Here is a 15,347-nt window from a genome sequence, read left to right as displayed (position 1 = left end):
TCCTTCTTCTTTTTTTTTAAGCAACATTTTGCTGCAAGTTTTAACTTAATAGCTGATGGAGATGAAAGGGTTGTTCTGCATATCAATTCAAAGCTTAAAATTTAGTGAAAAATTGTATATAAATGGTTAATCGATAGTAAACTGCGACCGAATTCTCGGAAAAAGCAAACTCTGAGTCAGGAATAGAAACAACTTTCAGCCTTCACCAATGAATCTATCGAATCACCGAAATTTTTCACCCGGAGTACAAACAAACGGAGACCGTATTTCCTCTCACCAGGCAGCTTTTGTCCCCTTATTTTCAGGGATATTTGTGACGCACAGTTCCAAGGTTAATATCGTCCTAAGGACTTTCCTCTGATTTATATACTTAAGGGTCTGTTCCCTGAAAAAAGAAAAAGAAAACCGCGTAGTCAGCGCTTTTTACGTTCCTCTCCGCGAGTGATAACGATTTCAGCGTGTTCGTCTTATCGGTCGGTGAAAAGAATGAAAGTCAAAGTGCTGCTGCTTAGACCCGAGGCTAGGAGAAATTTGGAACGAGCACCGAATAAGAGAAAAGTAAAAAGGACCTGATGCGTCGTCCTCTTTCGTTTCTTATGGCACGGAAACGAAAGAACGCAACAGAGATCGTGGAACGATACTGAAAAACGAGAGGAAAGAGGAGCGAAAACCGATAATTAATTCGGTCACGTCGCGGAGTACCGTTCCTGCTGGACTTCCCTTTATCTCTCGTCCCTCTTTGTTCCTTCTTGTTCCTAGACTTCGTTTCAGAACCGGTAGATCACTGTTTAATGTATCTTGTTCTTCGATTGATACATCTTCAGCTTCTGTTTCTACTGTGGGGATCACTAATTACCGGCGCCAGTAATTGAACACACTATTTGAATTATATTTGAAAATTTCCATTTACAAAATCTTTGAATTTTAAATTGATGATATAAAGAAACATAGGAGTCTAAGAAACTGGACCAGCATCGAAAGGAAGCTGGCTCACAATGTTAGTTCCGGTTCCAAATGAAACATCGGTCTCTATAAAAACACACTCTATAAGAACACACCTTGATGATCTTAATTCTATTTGAATTATATTTGAAAATTTCCATTTACAAAATCTTTGAATTTTAAATTGATGATATAAAGAAACATAGGAGTCTAAGAAACTAGACCAGCATCGAAAGGAAACTGGCTCACAACGTTAGTTCCGGTTCCAAATGAAACATCAACCTCGATAAAAATACTATAACAAGGTCAACGCGAGCATCGATAGGCCTCTGTGCCGAATGATCAGGATATTAGACGAGTCTGCGAAAACGTCGAGGTCGAAGGACGACAGTGCACTCGCAATTCCAGCTGACTTCCGCTCGTAAAACGGAGACCTATCGATCTATCCTGGAACCTCGAGTGACCCGAATCGAACCTGTCGATCGAATTTCATCCTGATTATTTATTTAGCCCCGAATGTCTCTGTCTAATCAACGAGCAATCTCGTGTCGCCTGGAGGTACACGACGAAGACAGAGGTGGAGGAATAGAAGAAGGGAGGAACGATCTCTAAGAGATACGACCAGGCAATGATCGATTTTAATTTCCTGCCACTCTCTTGAGGGGAAGTAAATTGAAATAGTGCAGCTGGGTCGACTTTATGCGACACTGTTTCATTTTGGAACCTTGGAAAATTTCTTAGGTACTTGCAATTTTTCTCGTACCTGTGTCAAATTTCAGAAAATCTTTAGTATTATAGTAATATTCTCAACGATAAATTTACTTTCAATTAGTCAGATCCAACTAAACAAAGTTCTAAAAATCTAAAATTTTATCTTCACCAAATATTGGATAGAAAAATTCTATTACTTTCATTCTAAACTGATGATTCATAAACCCAACAAGGAAATTCAGTGAATAGATTAGCAAGAATCATTTCACCGTGCACACAGATGTCATGGCACCGATTGATTTGCATGATTCGTTAGCTAAACTGTCTCCATTCAACGATGACACGACTGTAGTAAAAATATTTGCCAACTTTCACGTTGCCCCGATGATAGGAAGCCGGTGTTTATCGGCAGCAACGAACGATACAAGTTAAACAGACAACGTTAACTCTGTCGAGAAGTGACTTTCACGAGGATGATGAGTCAGTGAGGGTAGGGTAAATTTGCTGGAAAATTTTCCACCGGCTTCGTGTACACTCCATTTTCCTCCCTCGGGGCGTAAATTTCGTTTCCAACAGGAAATAGCTCGACACTGAGCGATTTAGAAATAAATGGACTCGCGAAAATATTCTAGTGATTATTTTAACAGATAGTAGTTCTGTTCAAATATCGAGGATGTCACTGGGCAGATCTGTAGAATTTGAAAAATTTAAAAAATTTCCCACCCTCGTTATATCGCTCAAGAGTGAATGTCGCTTACTCGGCGATATAACGAGAGTCTACTCTGTCGAAGCAACAAAGAAGCTGGTCGAAAACCGCTTAAAGCGCATTTCAGACGAGGTTAAACAAGGAAATCTTGTTTTGCAACTGCACAGCACATTTGCAGATAGAGTTGCCGGTGAAACTGTTCTCGGTAGAGCGGTTCGGAAGGAGGTTGTTGACACACCGGCGGACTATATACATACGTGTACCGTCGCGTCGTAGGCAAGTTCAAAGCTACCGTATTAAATTCGAGGTTCCTCGTGAAATATTTGTCGAGTAAATGCGTATCCACGACGGTATCCACCTACGCTCCATGTTTCTCTTCTCGAGGTAAATGCAGGGAAGCCTGGTGTCCGGTTGAAATACTTACGGTCCTATGAAAATTCAAGCGGCCGTGCTTTCTACGAAGCGCAATGTCAGATAATAATCATAGTATATGGTACATTCAACGAAGGACCAAGATTAATCAATCTTGACAAAGTAACAATTTAATTTCATTCCAAAAAAAAAAGGATAAGTTTCCGAATGGTCCCACCAAAATTAAGAACTCAGGATCGGTACATAACCGATATAAATTGGGTTTAGACCGGATTTTGAGATACGTATGCGCTATTCGGTACTGCGCATGCGCTACTCAATACTGCGCATGCGCTATTCGATACTGCGCATACGCTATTCGATACTGCGCATACGCAGAACCTAACCTTACCACGATATCTCGTAAACGATAAGATATGCAGCTCTGAAATCAACTTTAATCGGTTTCTTGTAGTCAATTTAGGTTATATACCGAACCTGAGTTCTCAATTTTGGTGGAACCATTCGCAAACACAGCCAAAAAAGATAATCCAACCAAAATTCCCTCTTTTTTTTTTTTTTTATTGAACTTTAAACGGTTGAACGTCCAACGATTGAGAGCCTCTGACACATTGGATGGCGGTAAGTTTAAAGGTAGACAGAGGCAGGACTGGTGGGATAGGGGAAATTGTTTCATAAATCACCTCTCAGGTTCGCGATGGCCTAACCCCGTTCTCTTCTCTATATAGACCTCGTTACTTGGCCGATGCATCCTCGGCCATCCTTCCTCGTCTTTTCTTCCGAACCTTTCAAAGGATTCTTATTCCTCGTCCAATGGAGATGATAACGATCCCGAGCTAGCTACGCGTTGGACAATAGGCTCGCGACCTCGCATAATACTCCAGTGTACACGTTGTTAAGCTGAATCCAGATTGGAAAAATCCTCGACTTCTATTATACCTACCGCTCCTTGATTAACTTCTTACTCGTTGAAAATAGTATGGTTGCCGAAATGATAACAACGAATTGTCTCATCAGAAGGGTACGGACTCTGATCTCTTCTTTCTTTCTTAAGAAAGTAGACGCAATGTTATTGACTCTTTTGTCTGCTGTTTGCTGTACTAAAGTATAGTTTAACCAAATGGAGTAACCAGTGGAGGAGTACCGTAATCTGTACATTGTCTGAATTTAATTGGACTCGAGACGATTTCGGAACTTGCTTGTTCTCGCCTCGTCGCGAAAGCGATAACGACCAGCTGCCTCTTCTACCGCTCTCCTTTAATCTAATTGATCCTCGGGAGAAAGTTTGATCGAGTCCTCGGGGACGATTCCTGGGGTTGTTAAGGGTTTATTCGACGACTTCGTTGTTCTTTTATTCCAATTATAATCGTCCATCTTACCGATAAACTTGTAACTTGTATATATTCTTGATTCGAAAGTCAAAGTTAGATGAAACGAAACGGCAACTTTCTCTAGGATCAACATCGTAATTTCATAAAAGAAACGTGTCATTGATTGCGAGTGTCGAAGAGCATCTCTCGATAGACCGCCCCGGCCGCTAATCAACCCAGTTATGTCACAAACAATCTCTGCTCGTAAATCAAGTTTCTTGGTCATAATTAAACAACGAGGAAAAAAAAGGGGGGGAGATCGCTTTCTCTTGGTGTCGATGAAAAAATCGTACGCTGCCAATTCACCGTGTCGCGGTTATCGGTCATAATTGACCGCTTTCACCGTGTGTCAATGATTATCCGAGCGGAAAGAAGAGTATTAAATCGGTTGCAACGAGAAACTCGGTATCAAATGTAGAATTTTTCAACGAGCGAGGTTTCGTATAACAAAGACACAGTCGTGGAAGACCGCGATGTTAATAAATTCGAAGGAAATTCATTAACCCAGTCTTCTAATCTGCGAAGCAACGGCTGCTGCCAGCCGAGTTCTTGGCACGTTGACTGGTTCCAGGTTCCCGGACTTTTTTAGCTCACAGTGAAATTATGAACACGTTCGAAGCACGTAGGAAACGTGGCAAACTTCTTCTACGTCCCGTTACGAGGCAGGCTGTTCCTCGAGCTCTGTCCCTTTATACTTTATCCCGTCGACGACGGAACGTTAACGGGAGCAACCCTCTCGACGCGACCGTCCTGACCCAGCTGCGCTGGATCTTGGCACCCTGGCCAATCCTTTCCTTTTTCCACCCTCGATGACCCTTCACGCGTCTATTATCGACAGATTGTTAACGTCGGAAAGTCGGCCCTTTCGGTATCGTTTGAAACGTCACGTATCCGAGCGACGTCGTGCATAAGAAGCTAAATTTACAAGGGCCGTTCTACATTTCACCCGCCACCCTTGCACGATGCGTGATACCCGAACGTATCATATAGCTCGAATTTTGCCGAATCCACCGAAACCCGTAATTTCGAGTATCGCTGGAAAAGTATTCAACGCCAAGTTCGATTTAACTTTCATTCCCTCTTCGAGATTCGAAAAATTTTCAATTATCATTGCACTCGCGTATTCCCTGTGTTCCACAACAGTGACCCAGTCCCCGGGCCAATCTTGGCACATTGACCAATCACGTCAGCGATTTCGTGTTACGCGAAACCCGTGTTTGCGCTTTTCCTCGCCGAATCACCACCGATAACCCGGAAATTTTACATTCTAAACCGAAGCTCCAGTTTACGGCGAGCCTTCTCGACAAACGCTCGATTTTCTTTTTTTTCTTTCGTTCGAATGCGAGAAGGTAAAATCGAGGACTAGGTTGGATGGTGTGGATACAATCTCGATGCTGTTCGTAACCGCATTAAATTTGATGAGATACGAAGTCCTATAACCAAGCGCCACATTTAGAGCAGTAATATGCATAAACGGATTGTCCCACAAACTTGTAAGGGTTAAGTTTACCATGACGGCTGATTACCGCAGCTGGAATGGCTGATGTTAAGAGTACGCGCTGTTGGACACTGTCCAGTTTCCTATCTACAAAATAGTCAGTTTACGATGGTCGTAATAGACGAGCAACGATATCTGGTTTCGCGAACCAGACGCTTCTAATTTCACGAAATTTCATGTTTCTACTTCTCCTTTCATTGGGAAAATAGGAAACGATAAATGAAAGCTCTTACAACTCGGAAACAAATAATCATTTGATTAATAATTATACCTTTTATTCTACAATTTTCCATTGCGATATTTTCTTACAACAAAATTTCTCGAATTATTCCCAGTTATCTTTGTTGTTTCGAATTTTCTGTATTTCAAAGTCCTTCGAAGAAAGCCAACAACTAACCTTTAGACTGCCGGAAAATGTAAATATAGACGTTCTGGAGCAGCCCATTCAAACATTTATAAACATTCATAGAATAAATTCAAAAAAATAAATAAAAAAATTTAAAAAATGGAGCCACACCGTATCTCAACGTCCCCGCCGTTGGCGCTGAGTAATGCTGAAGCAGAGTCACATAGGCATGAGAATGGACTGTACTCAAAAACCAACTTCACCATCGTTTTCCGCAATCCCAAAACACTAAAAACAGACTTTTAGGCAAAATAGAGAATTTTTCATTTTTCCTAGTCTAAATATAGTCTCTACCTGTGACTTCGATCAAAACCTCGATAGACCCCCTTTTCCCATGCAATTTCCATATTAACAATTTTTTGTATCATCAATAGTTACGGAATAAGAGCTCGGTATCCGTTTAAGTGAGACACCCTGTATAAGATACAGACACAAAATTTGAAAACTTCCTAAGGGGAATAAAGCTCTTAAAATCCCGGCAGTCTAAATGTTAACGAAATTTTCAGTGAAAATCTTCCAAACTTCTAGTCAGTCTCAAAGTGCTATTCTTGATCTTGAAAATCGATTTCCAAGCGTGTAACAAACCGTAACAACGCGCCGTTACATCCGAGCTCGACTAATCAACGAACGTGCGATCGGTCGTAAGCGTGTCGACACGCGAGTTACAACAAGACTCTGTTCAAACCCGCTCGCTGAAAGTGCGAACACCGTAACTACGATTCTATTTCGAGCACGAGTATGCACGCACCGTTCGAATCATCGCCGCGGCGCTTCCGCGTTTGTCGCTCGACGGGAAGGGTAAAAAACCGTATTAACCCTCGGACGACGGACCATGGAGAGGGACCACAACTTTGATCCAATTTCGTACTTCGTATTATTCTCATCTCCCAAATTTTACACTGTTCTTTTAAAAATTCTTCTAATATATGAAATTTGTTTGTTTAAAAATCATACGGGTGGCGGACCATGGAGAGGGACCACAACTTTGATCCAATTTCGTACTTCGTATTATTCTCATCTCCCAAATTTTACACTGTTCTTTTAACAATTCTTCTAATATATGAAATTTGTTTGTTTAAAAATCTTACGGACGGCGGACCATGGAGAGGGACCATCACTTTGATCCAATTTCGTACTTCGTATTATTCTCATCTCCCAAATTTTACACTGTTCTTTTAACAATTCTTCTAATATATGAAATTTGTTTGTTTAAAAATCATACGGGTGGCGGACCATGGAGAGGGACCATCACTTTGATCCAATTTCGTACTTCGTATTATTCTCATCTCCCAAATTTTACACTGTTCTTTTAAAAATTCTTCTAATATATAAAATTTGTTTGTTTAAAAATTATACCTAGATTCCAAAAGAAAAATTCCAAAACATCAAAAATGTTAAGAGCATTAAACCTCTGAATCCGAGATAACGATGCATCATTTGAAATAGAAACAGAGAAAAGTAAAGAGGTTCTAGTAGTTAAAGGGTGAAGAAAAATGAACCTCTCTAGAAGGGATGGTAGAATAAAGATAGAGATAGTATAACGCAGTATACTTGCGTCTCGCTCTAGCTCGCTTTTGCAGAACGTTCTCCACACGCCACCCCCTCCCCTAATGTGTGTCGGTGGGTCGATCGGTATCTGGGTCGCGGGTTTCGGCAGTGCGAACCCACCCTCTCTTTCGTTTCGCGATCATCCCTCCAGTTCGCTATACTCGTTGCGGATTTACGCAGACTTTCATTTCCCGTCTTTCCTGCTCTCGTTGCTGCACTCGCAATCGATTAATCTCGGTAAACAGTCGAGCGTCGAAAACGGAATTGCCGGTCGAGAGAGTGATCGGATCGGATTCGTATGCCAGTCGAAGTTTCAAGAGATAGACTCTTGATTTAATAAAAAAAATTCTAATCAATTGTGAAGAAATTTAGAGTTCAAGGTAATATAAATGTTTGATCAGGGTTCGATTGAATGGGGTTAAATTTGTCAAAGGGCGACGTCCTGAAAGCAACTTCCGTAGGACACTTTGATTGATTTATTCTTTCGCAGGAGGCTAATCTTGTAACAGCACCGAAAACGAGAGGCCTGTTGATCCCAGCACGGTTGCTTTACAAACGCACGTGTCACACTTTCAGGCAACTTCTTAGCAAGATTAATGATTTTCAGGATCGACGCGACAACCTTATAACCCTTTAGGGCGAGCACTCTAGACGAGGGTTGCTGCAGAAAGCATAGAAAAAGAGTAATAGGATAAATTTAATTTTAATGACAATTTCATGCGTTTAGAAAAAGAAACGATTGAAAATTAAAGTTGGGGCTCTCTCGATGGTCCGCCAAATGAAGATTTTTGGAATTCCTGCTTCCCTTATATCGCTATATTTCATAAGGAAACCTGATTTGATCGCGAGTGTACAAGTAACAACGAGTTGTTTTGTCGCGACACTCGTAAGCGGACTAATTCCCGTTAGTGGAATCTTGAAAAGCGGCAAACTATTCAGAGAAGAAATTCATTGCGAGGACGATAAGCTCGGCTTACTGTCTTCCCGTAAAGAAATTTACTCGTGCCTGTTCCAGTCATATTTTACCGTGTAATTGCTCTTTAGAATGCGATTCTGAACGGGCCCGGGAATCTTTTCAACAGAGTCTGTTCGAATGGTCGGATAACGAGAGTGACTGTTCGCGAATAAATCTGCTAGAACGACTGCCGTCTCGCGTGTCGAGTAGGAATTATTTGTCCAATAATCTTGTGTTCCGTCAAATTCACCTGACGCTGCCGAGGGTATCATCAATTTACTCGATGATCGATCAACCAGGCTACGCGTACGAGCATCGAATAATCGGAATAAACAGCTCGTTATAAGAGAATCGATGCTGAAACCTGTTTAGCGAATAATAGAGAATTCATTCGAGAATCTTTCGCTGTGAGAAAGAAGAAAAGAAACATTTCCATCGAAGCTGAATTATTCTGTCACCGTCGACGTTTATGTCGACGATTAATTTCTTTTACTGTTCTTGGCATTCAAAAAATCTGAAAAAATTCTAGAATCAAGTTGGAAACAAGTTAGAATTCGCTGCGGATATAAACGGCCCAGCTTGCCTTCCAAGGGTTTATTTGCAAAATTGTTGGAACACCAATCATTTAATACTTTTAATTCTGTGAACGCACTGCCGGATGTCTCGCCATCCAATACTAATAATTCCACGATCTCCGACTCATCACAGCGATAGTCTCGCCTCCGTTTCTCACGCAGTCAAGGGCTAAAGTCACTAGGTAAAAGTAGTCTATTTATCCCTGACAATAGGTCAGGTTGGGAAAGAAAGATTTCATCACCGAGTCAAGTACTTCTTATTCCGTAATACGTTTAGTTGAGTTCGGCGTGTATCAAGGAAAAAGTATCGAATAAACTTTTATTAAGTAAAAGCAATCGTTCCTTCACCCGGATCCCAACAAAATAATGAAAATAGAATTTCAAGATTACAAAAAAGAAAAAGCAAGGATTGTAGCAGTCGAGAAAACAAACGGTGTTTCGACTCGGGATCGATCATCTGTCAGACTCGTCCAGTGGGGCTTGACAACAGACAATCCCTGTGCCCCAGACACCTAAAATCCATACCGCGGTTCGAAACTTGGATTTATTCGAACCGCATGCCGGGCGAGCGCTTGCGAGAGACCGTACTCACACAACCTCGCCACCTAGCGGTCCCCGGCCCGCTAACAGACGATTTTCCCTGCCCCGGACACCTAATCCATACCGCGGTTCGAAACTTGTATTAATTGTAATCGCATGCTGGGCGAGCGCTTGCAAGAAACCGTTCTCACCTCGCCGCCACCTAGCGGTCCCCGGCCCGAACTCAAAGCGTCCGGGGAGACGAAACCCCCTCCACTAAACGATTGCGACAGGATGTAATAAAATACGACTAAAGCGGTGTAAATCATTCGATTTTGTCGTTCAATCACTATCTCCATCATTCTCACTCGAGTTACGACACTCGACTAGGGAGAGCCGATTGATTCGCGAGCGACTCTGCAAAAGAAGAAGAGAAAACAAAATGCATCCGGCTGCCTCCATGGTCGCAACAAAAATGAAGGTAGATGGTAGAAGCAATGAAAACGATCGCGTAGGCGTCTACGAATAGTGGAGATGATTCAGTGCAGAGCCGATGCTCGCCAAGAGCAAAATGACCCACGACACGATCGCCGTGAACGTGCGTTTCTCAGCACGCGTATTGGGCTTCAAATTTTATTTCCTTACCTATTTTCAATTGAAGGTTTAAAGTTCAAAGCGGTAATTCGCGAGGATTGATTTTACAATAATTTATAATACTTACAAGGAAGGTTAGGGAATCCGGAAATTCCAAAAATTATGAAACTTCGCATACAAGTACAGTAAGTCATCCGTAATACGACCCTGTTTTCCGTTGGTGCCATAATTCGGTTTTAAAGGGTGAAATTACCCCTTGAAAAAAATTCGAAACTTTCTTTTTTGTGGAATATCTTAAAAACGGTGAGAGATATGAAAAAAAAGTTTAAACAAAAGTTGCACAGTTCTGTTGTGTTTACAAAATGGTGTCAAGAAAATGTTGGGGGGGAGGGGTAACTAAAAAATTATGCACTTTTCAAAAATTTTCTTAACGCCATTTTGTAAACACAACAGAACGGTGCAACTTTTGTTTAAACTTTTTTTTCATATCTCTCACCGTTTTTAAGATATTCCACAAAAAAGAAAGTTTCGAATTTTTTTCAAGGGGTAATTTCACCCTTTAAAACCAAATTATGGCACCAACGGAAAACAGGGTCGTATTACGGATGACTTACTGTACTTGTATGCGAAGTTTCATAATTTTTGGAATTTCCGAGTTCCCTAACCTTCCTTGTTAGTTAAGGAGCTCGCATTTGGGAGGAACTGAAAGCTGTTACTTTCGATGGAGAAAATTTCAATCGGGTAAATGGTTCGTCCTTAAAGGAAGAACCGCGCTATTCCCTTTAACGTCTTGAACTCGGCTAGGAGGTGAGCTGTAAGAGAAAAAGGCTGGTCATATATCAATAATTTATTCCACCAGGAACGGTAGTGATTTTTCCAACGCGTCAGCAATACTTTTACCCGCCGGTACCAGCCGCATTTTTCACTTCCCCTATACATTTTAATATCTCTTCACCGATTAAATCGTTCGGTAGCTGTCAACAAAAATTCTTTAATGTTATCTTAATTCTATACTTTTCTTTTCTCGATCCTTTTACCGTGGAACTTTTCAACTCTGATAACTTTAGCTATCAGGCGCGAACGAAATGATTGAAATTGCAATAATTTTATCGAAGTCAAATCAAGACTCTCTGGGAAATGTTAATGTACGATGCAGTTAGTGAAACGGAAACGACGACGCGTTCCGCTTTAACTCCTTCGTGCCAGGATTCGATCCTGTGGCAAGATGTGTGGGAAGCGGGGATCCTTGAGGCTGTAATTTATTGCCTCGCATACGATAGCAGCAAGTGTCCTGAAGCATCACCGATACTCCTTGCTACTGTGCTTTTAACGCGGCAACGCCGAGCTCGTTGCAAAATGTGTATAATGGAATTTTGCAAGATAATGGTTTACGTTCACGTGTTCCCCGTCCATCGGCTAATTAAGAAACTTCTTTCACGCTCTTCGCGTACCTTTTCTCTATTCCTTACAAAAATCATCGTCTCTTTCTTTTTAAATTAGCGCTGGAAATATTGAAAATTTACTAACGATAAAATTTTCTTAACGCCGAAAATTTTTCAATTTAATTAACTTTCGAACGGCGGACCATGGAGAGAGCTACGATTTGTCTCCGAAGTAAAATTTTCTTTTCCTTTGTCTATCTTCATTTTAACGCCGAAAATTTTCAATTTAATTAACTTCCGGACGACGGACCATGGAGAGAGCTCCGATTTGTCTCCGTTGTTCAAGGGTTAAGGAAAGTTTTAATTCGAATTACAAGGTTTCGATGATCGAGTTCATCTGTTAACGACACGGTTTCATTGTCCAGACATCATCCGTAGGAATATTTTAGTTAAACCCACCCGGAGCCGTTTGTCTTTCCCTTTCCGAATGATTTCAACCCAGTAACCGACTTTCGAGTTGGCGGCAACTCCTTCAGGGCTCTTAAGACCGAAAAGTTCTGGCCAGAGGAACGAAGAGGAAATAACAACGCTCCTATCAATCCGCGGAAACATCTTCAACGTGGCTTCGTTTGCGAAAGAAATATTATCGGAAGCTTAGAAACATCCAAAGCCATAGTTCCTTTATTCTTGCTTAAAAACAAAAACTATCTATATTCGTATAAATGTTTCTTTTTTTCTTCTTCAGGCGAATATTGATTTTAAAATGGACTCTTTATTGCAAACAGACAAAAAAACAAACGAATGAATGAAAGCTTTATTGTTATACAAGGGGATAGATTCGTGTTTATTTTAAAATATTATTTGTTCGTCATGTTTCTTTGTTTATTCTATGAGAAAGAAACTGGAAACGTTTTCTGTTCGAACCTGCTGCACTGAAATTAATTGCTCTCGACTTGCAATCTTTTCATTTTACATAGAACCATTGTTCTTCGTTTCTATTTAAACTAATTCCATTTGAAAGTTTTGAAAATAAATATGGCTGATACTCACGTAATATCTGTGATTCAGTGACATCTCTCCGTTTTTCGAATTCCAGTTTCCCAATTAGAAACTTGTCTACTGATTTTCCAAGATGCTCCGCGAAGCAATTTGAAGCATCATCCTCGAAATTCTTCTTTCATCAACTGTTACATCCTTTATTTCTCTTGTTCGTGAAAAATCGACGAAAATATACGATCTTTCTCATCGACGATACACTACTGTCACTATATTCTGCTCTCCTTCTATCTCTCGTTTCTTCTTCTCTTCTTTTCTCTACTTCTCTCGTCTAATCGATTCGAGTCAGTCTTACGTGTTTATTGTCGTGGTTGTAGTTAATCTCTACTCTCCTCATTATTGTCGTTTTTTCCTGGTATTTGTGTCGCGTGCGCATCTGGGTCACCGGTTCCGGCTCACTTCCGGCGCACCGGCATTTCTGCTCAGATTTTCATCCGAGAATCGAGGGATCCTCCTGCGGAAAGCATCCACGTTGATAAAGGTTTCGAGGTAATCGGTCGCTCGTAACTGGAATCGCGAACTGGCTGATGCTTTTTCGGATTCGAAACATTCGAAAAAATTTAATTTCGATTATTCATGATTATTCGGGAAACGTCTAGTTCGATTCGTTGGTAATCGATCGAACGAAGGGATTCGAGGGGAAATTAATTTTGTACCACAGCAAAGTACGAGCTTCCTAGAATCTAGTTGGTCCACAAGGGAGGATTGAATACACAATGAGAATGTGAAAACCGAGGCGACCGAAGGGAGAAAGTTCGGGTGGAAAAGGGGTCCAGAGGAAAATTAATTTTGCACCGTAGCAAAGCATCGAGTTTCTAGGTTGACTCGCCCGGGACAACTCAAAGCATCCTGGAATACACAATGAGAATATGAATAATTACGTGACACTAAGAATTTCTGTGTCACGCAAGATTTGTACAAAAAAGAAAAATTTTTTTCATGTTTCACGTAACAGAAGTTAAAGAATTTTAGAGTATACGACAGGAATAAATTTATTATGATATTGAATAGAAAACTGGCCGGGGAAGAAACGAAATCTACGACGCATTCATTTAGCTCGACGGCTAATCTCGATTCAGCTGAAACGAAAAAGCCCCGCTCGTAAGCCTTCCTCGTTCTTGCTCAAAGCCTCGCAATCTGCCCGTCCCGCTAAGCCGATCCACATTCTGGCTGCTGCCTCGTCTCTGCGAATTCCTCCGTTCCACAACAGTGTCGTCGCAACAACGAAAAAATGACGTTAAAGGCCGCGCGTTTCAAGAACGAAATGCACCGGAATGCATATTCACCGGCTATTTTTAAATACGAATCGTGGAACGTTGAATAAAGACAGTTTTCACGAGCGTGGAACAGTTGTGCATTCCAAGCCATCACGGTGAATAGTATTAGTTGTACACTCACGATCAAATCAGGCTTACGTAGTGAAAATAGCAATATAGGGACTTAATTTTGATAATGTTAACATTAAAAACATCTTTGAAACAAAATAATATTATTTTTAATTATTAAACCTTATAAAATTTAGTATATAACTGAGAAATACTAATAATGAATAAATATCGGTTCAAACTTTCCCGCGTACACGTGCGCGCGCAGGTGGTGGTCCGCCAGAGGCCTATATGTATGAGGCCCACTTCACCGCATCGGTTATTCTTCCCGTGACCATCTAAGGGGAAGGACGAGGAGCCGGGATATCGCCATTTTTTCTGGGGAAATCTAATTTGGTTGCAACTGTACAACTTAATTCTATCCCTTTTCCTTTTTTTTTTGTATAATTGAAGATTTATTTTTAGAAAGTCACGGTAATTTCCGTAAATTGATCTATCATCAATTATACATGGAATAATTTTCTTATTGTATAGGCTTCAGTTCATTTGTAAGGAACTTTGAACAGCTTTAAGGTGAAAATTGTTAAACGATTCCGTTTGTGTAAGGTCGCGTTCGAAAGGCCGTTCCCAACACCCGGTACGTGGTCGCGGTCTATTCGTCGCGACGTTTCGAACGAGAAAATGTTATTAAGCGACCGGTGAATTTTTGCATGCACAGCCAGCTACGGTGACGTTCGTATCGTCGTCGAGTACTAATGGACTGGGACGTTTTTACAGGCGGGACTAAAAGCTCCGGCCCATAAAAGTGACGTTTCGCGTGCAAGCTATTTATTCTTTGCACGGTGCTGCGCTTGGCGACCGGCTGTTTCTGCTCGTCGCACGATAACCTATACCTAAACAGTTTCTTCTCAACCACGATCTTTTTGTCTTTTTACCTCGTCGGTGTATAGAAATGAAGTCCAAGTATATTAGGTTTACAAATTAATTCTATGACTTCTTTCTTTTTTTTTTTGTAAGCATAGAAACCGCGACCTGGAATATTCCCGAAACTTCGCGGATATCCCCACCACCGAAGTAGACAGTAAGGCCTATGTAACTAGATTTTCGTTCAAGACGACGGCGTGGTTCCGCGACTGGTAATATTAAAACGCCCAAAGTTAATAAATTTATTTTTCCTCGCCTACATTTTAATTAAACATTTATTTTTGATTCAAAATCAGTTTCTCGAAAACCGTGTCATAAATTTTTCTAAATTTTCTATCTATTCAGGACGCATCCCCGTTTCGCGTCTATTTTCGCACACGATACGATCGTTTTCGAAGGTCGTGTCCTGTTCATCGAAACACAGTAGTAGTCATAGTTCACGGTATCCCTGACGATCGAGAGGA

General features: G+C 41.0%; 2 protein-coding genes across 2 annotated transcripts in view; one reads left to right on the top strand and one right to left on the bottom strand.

Moving 5' to 3' along the window:
- Positions 1-13,076, bottom strand: part of LOC114875736 (facilitated trehalose transporter Tret1-like) — a 69,747-nt gene extending 56,671 nt beyond the window's left edge. The window contains exon 1 of the mRNA XM_029186361.2: positions 12,629-13,076. Coding sequence (XP_029042194.1) covers positions 12,629-12,652 — 24 coding nt within the window. The 5' untranslated portion in view covers positions 12,653-13,076. The remainder of the gene's footprint in view (positions 1-12,628) is intronic.
- The window catches only part of LOC123987632 (mediator of RNA polymerase II transcription subunit 20), a 93,823-nt gene that overhangs the window by 60,011 nt on the left and 18,465 nt on the right, over positions 1-15,347 (top strand). The window lies entirely within an intron of this gene.

The sequence above is a fragment of the Osmia bicornis genome, chromosome 15 (assembly GCF_907164935.1).
Source record: "Osmia bicornis bicornis chromosome 15, iOsmBic2.1, whole genome shotgun sequence".
Classification (NCBI taxonomy): domain Eukaryota; kingdom Metazoa; phylum Arthropoda; class Insecta; order Hymenoptera; family Megachilidae; genus Osmia; species Osmia bicornis.
This window is presented reverse-complemented; position numbering and strand designations above follow the sequence as displayed.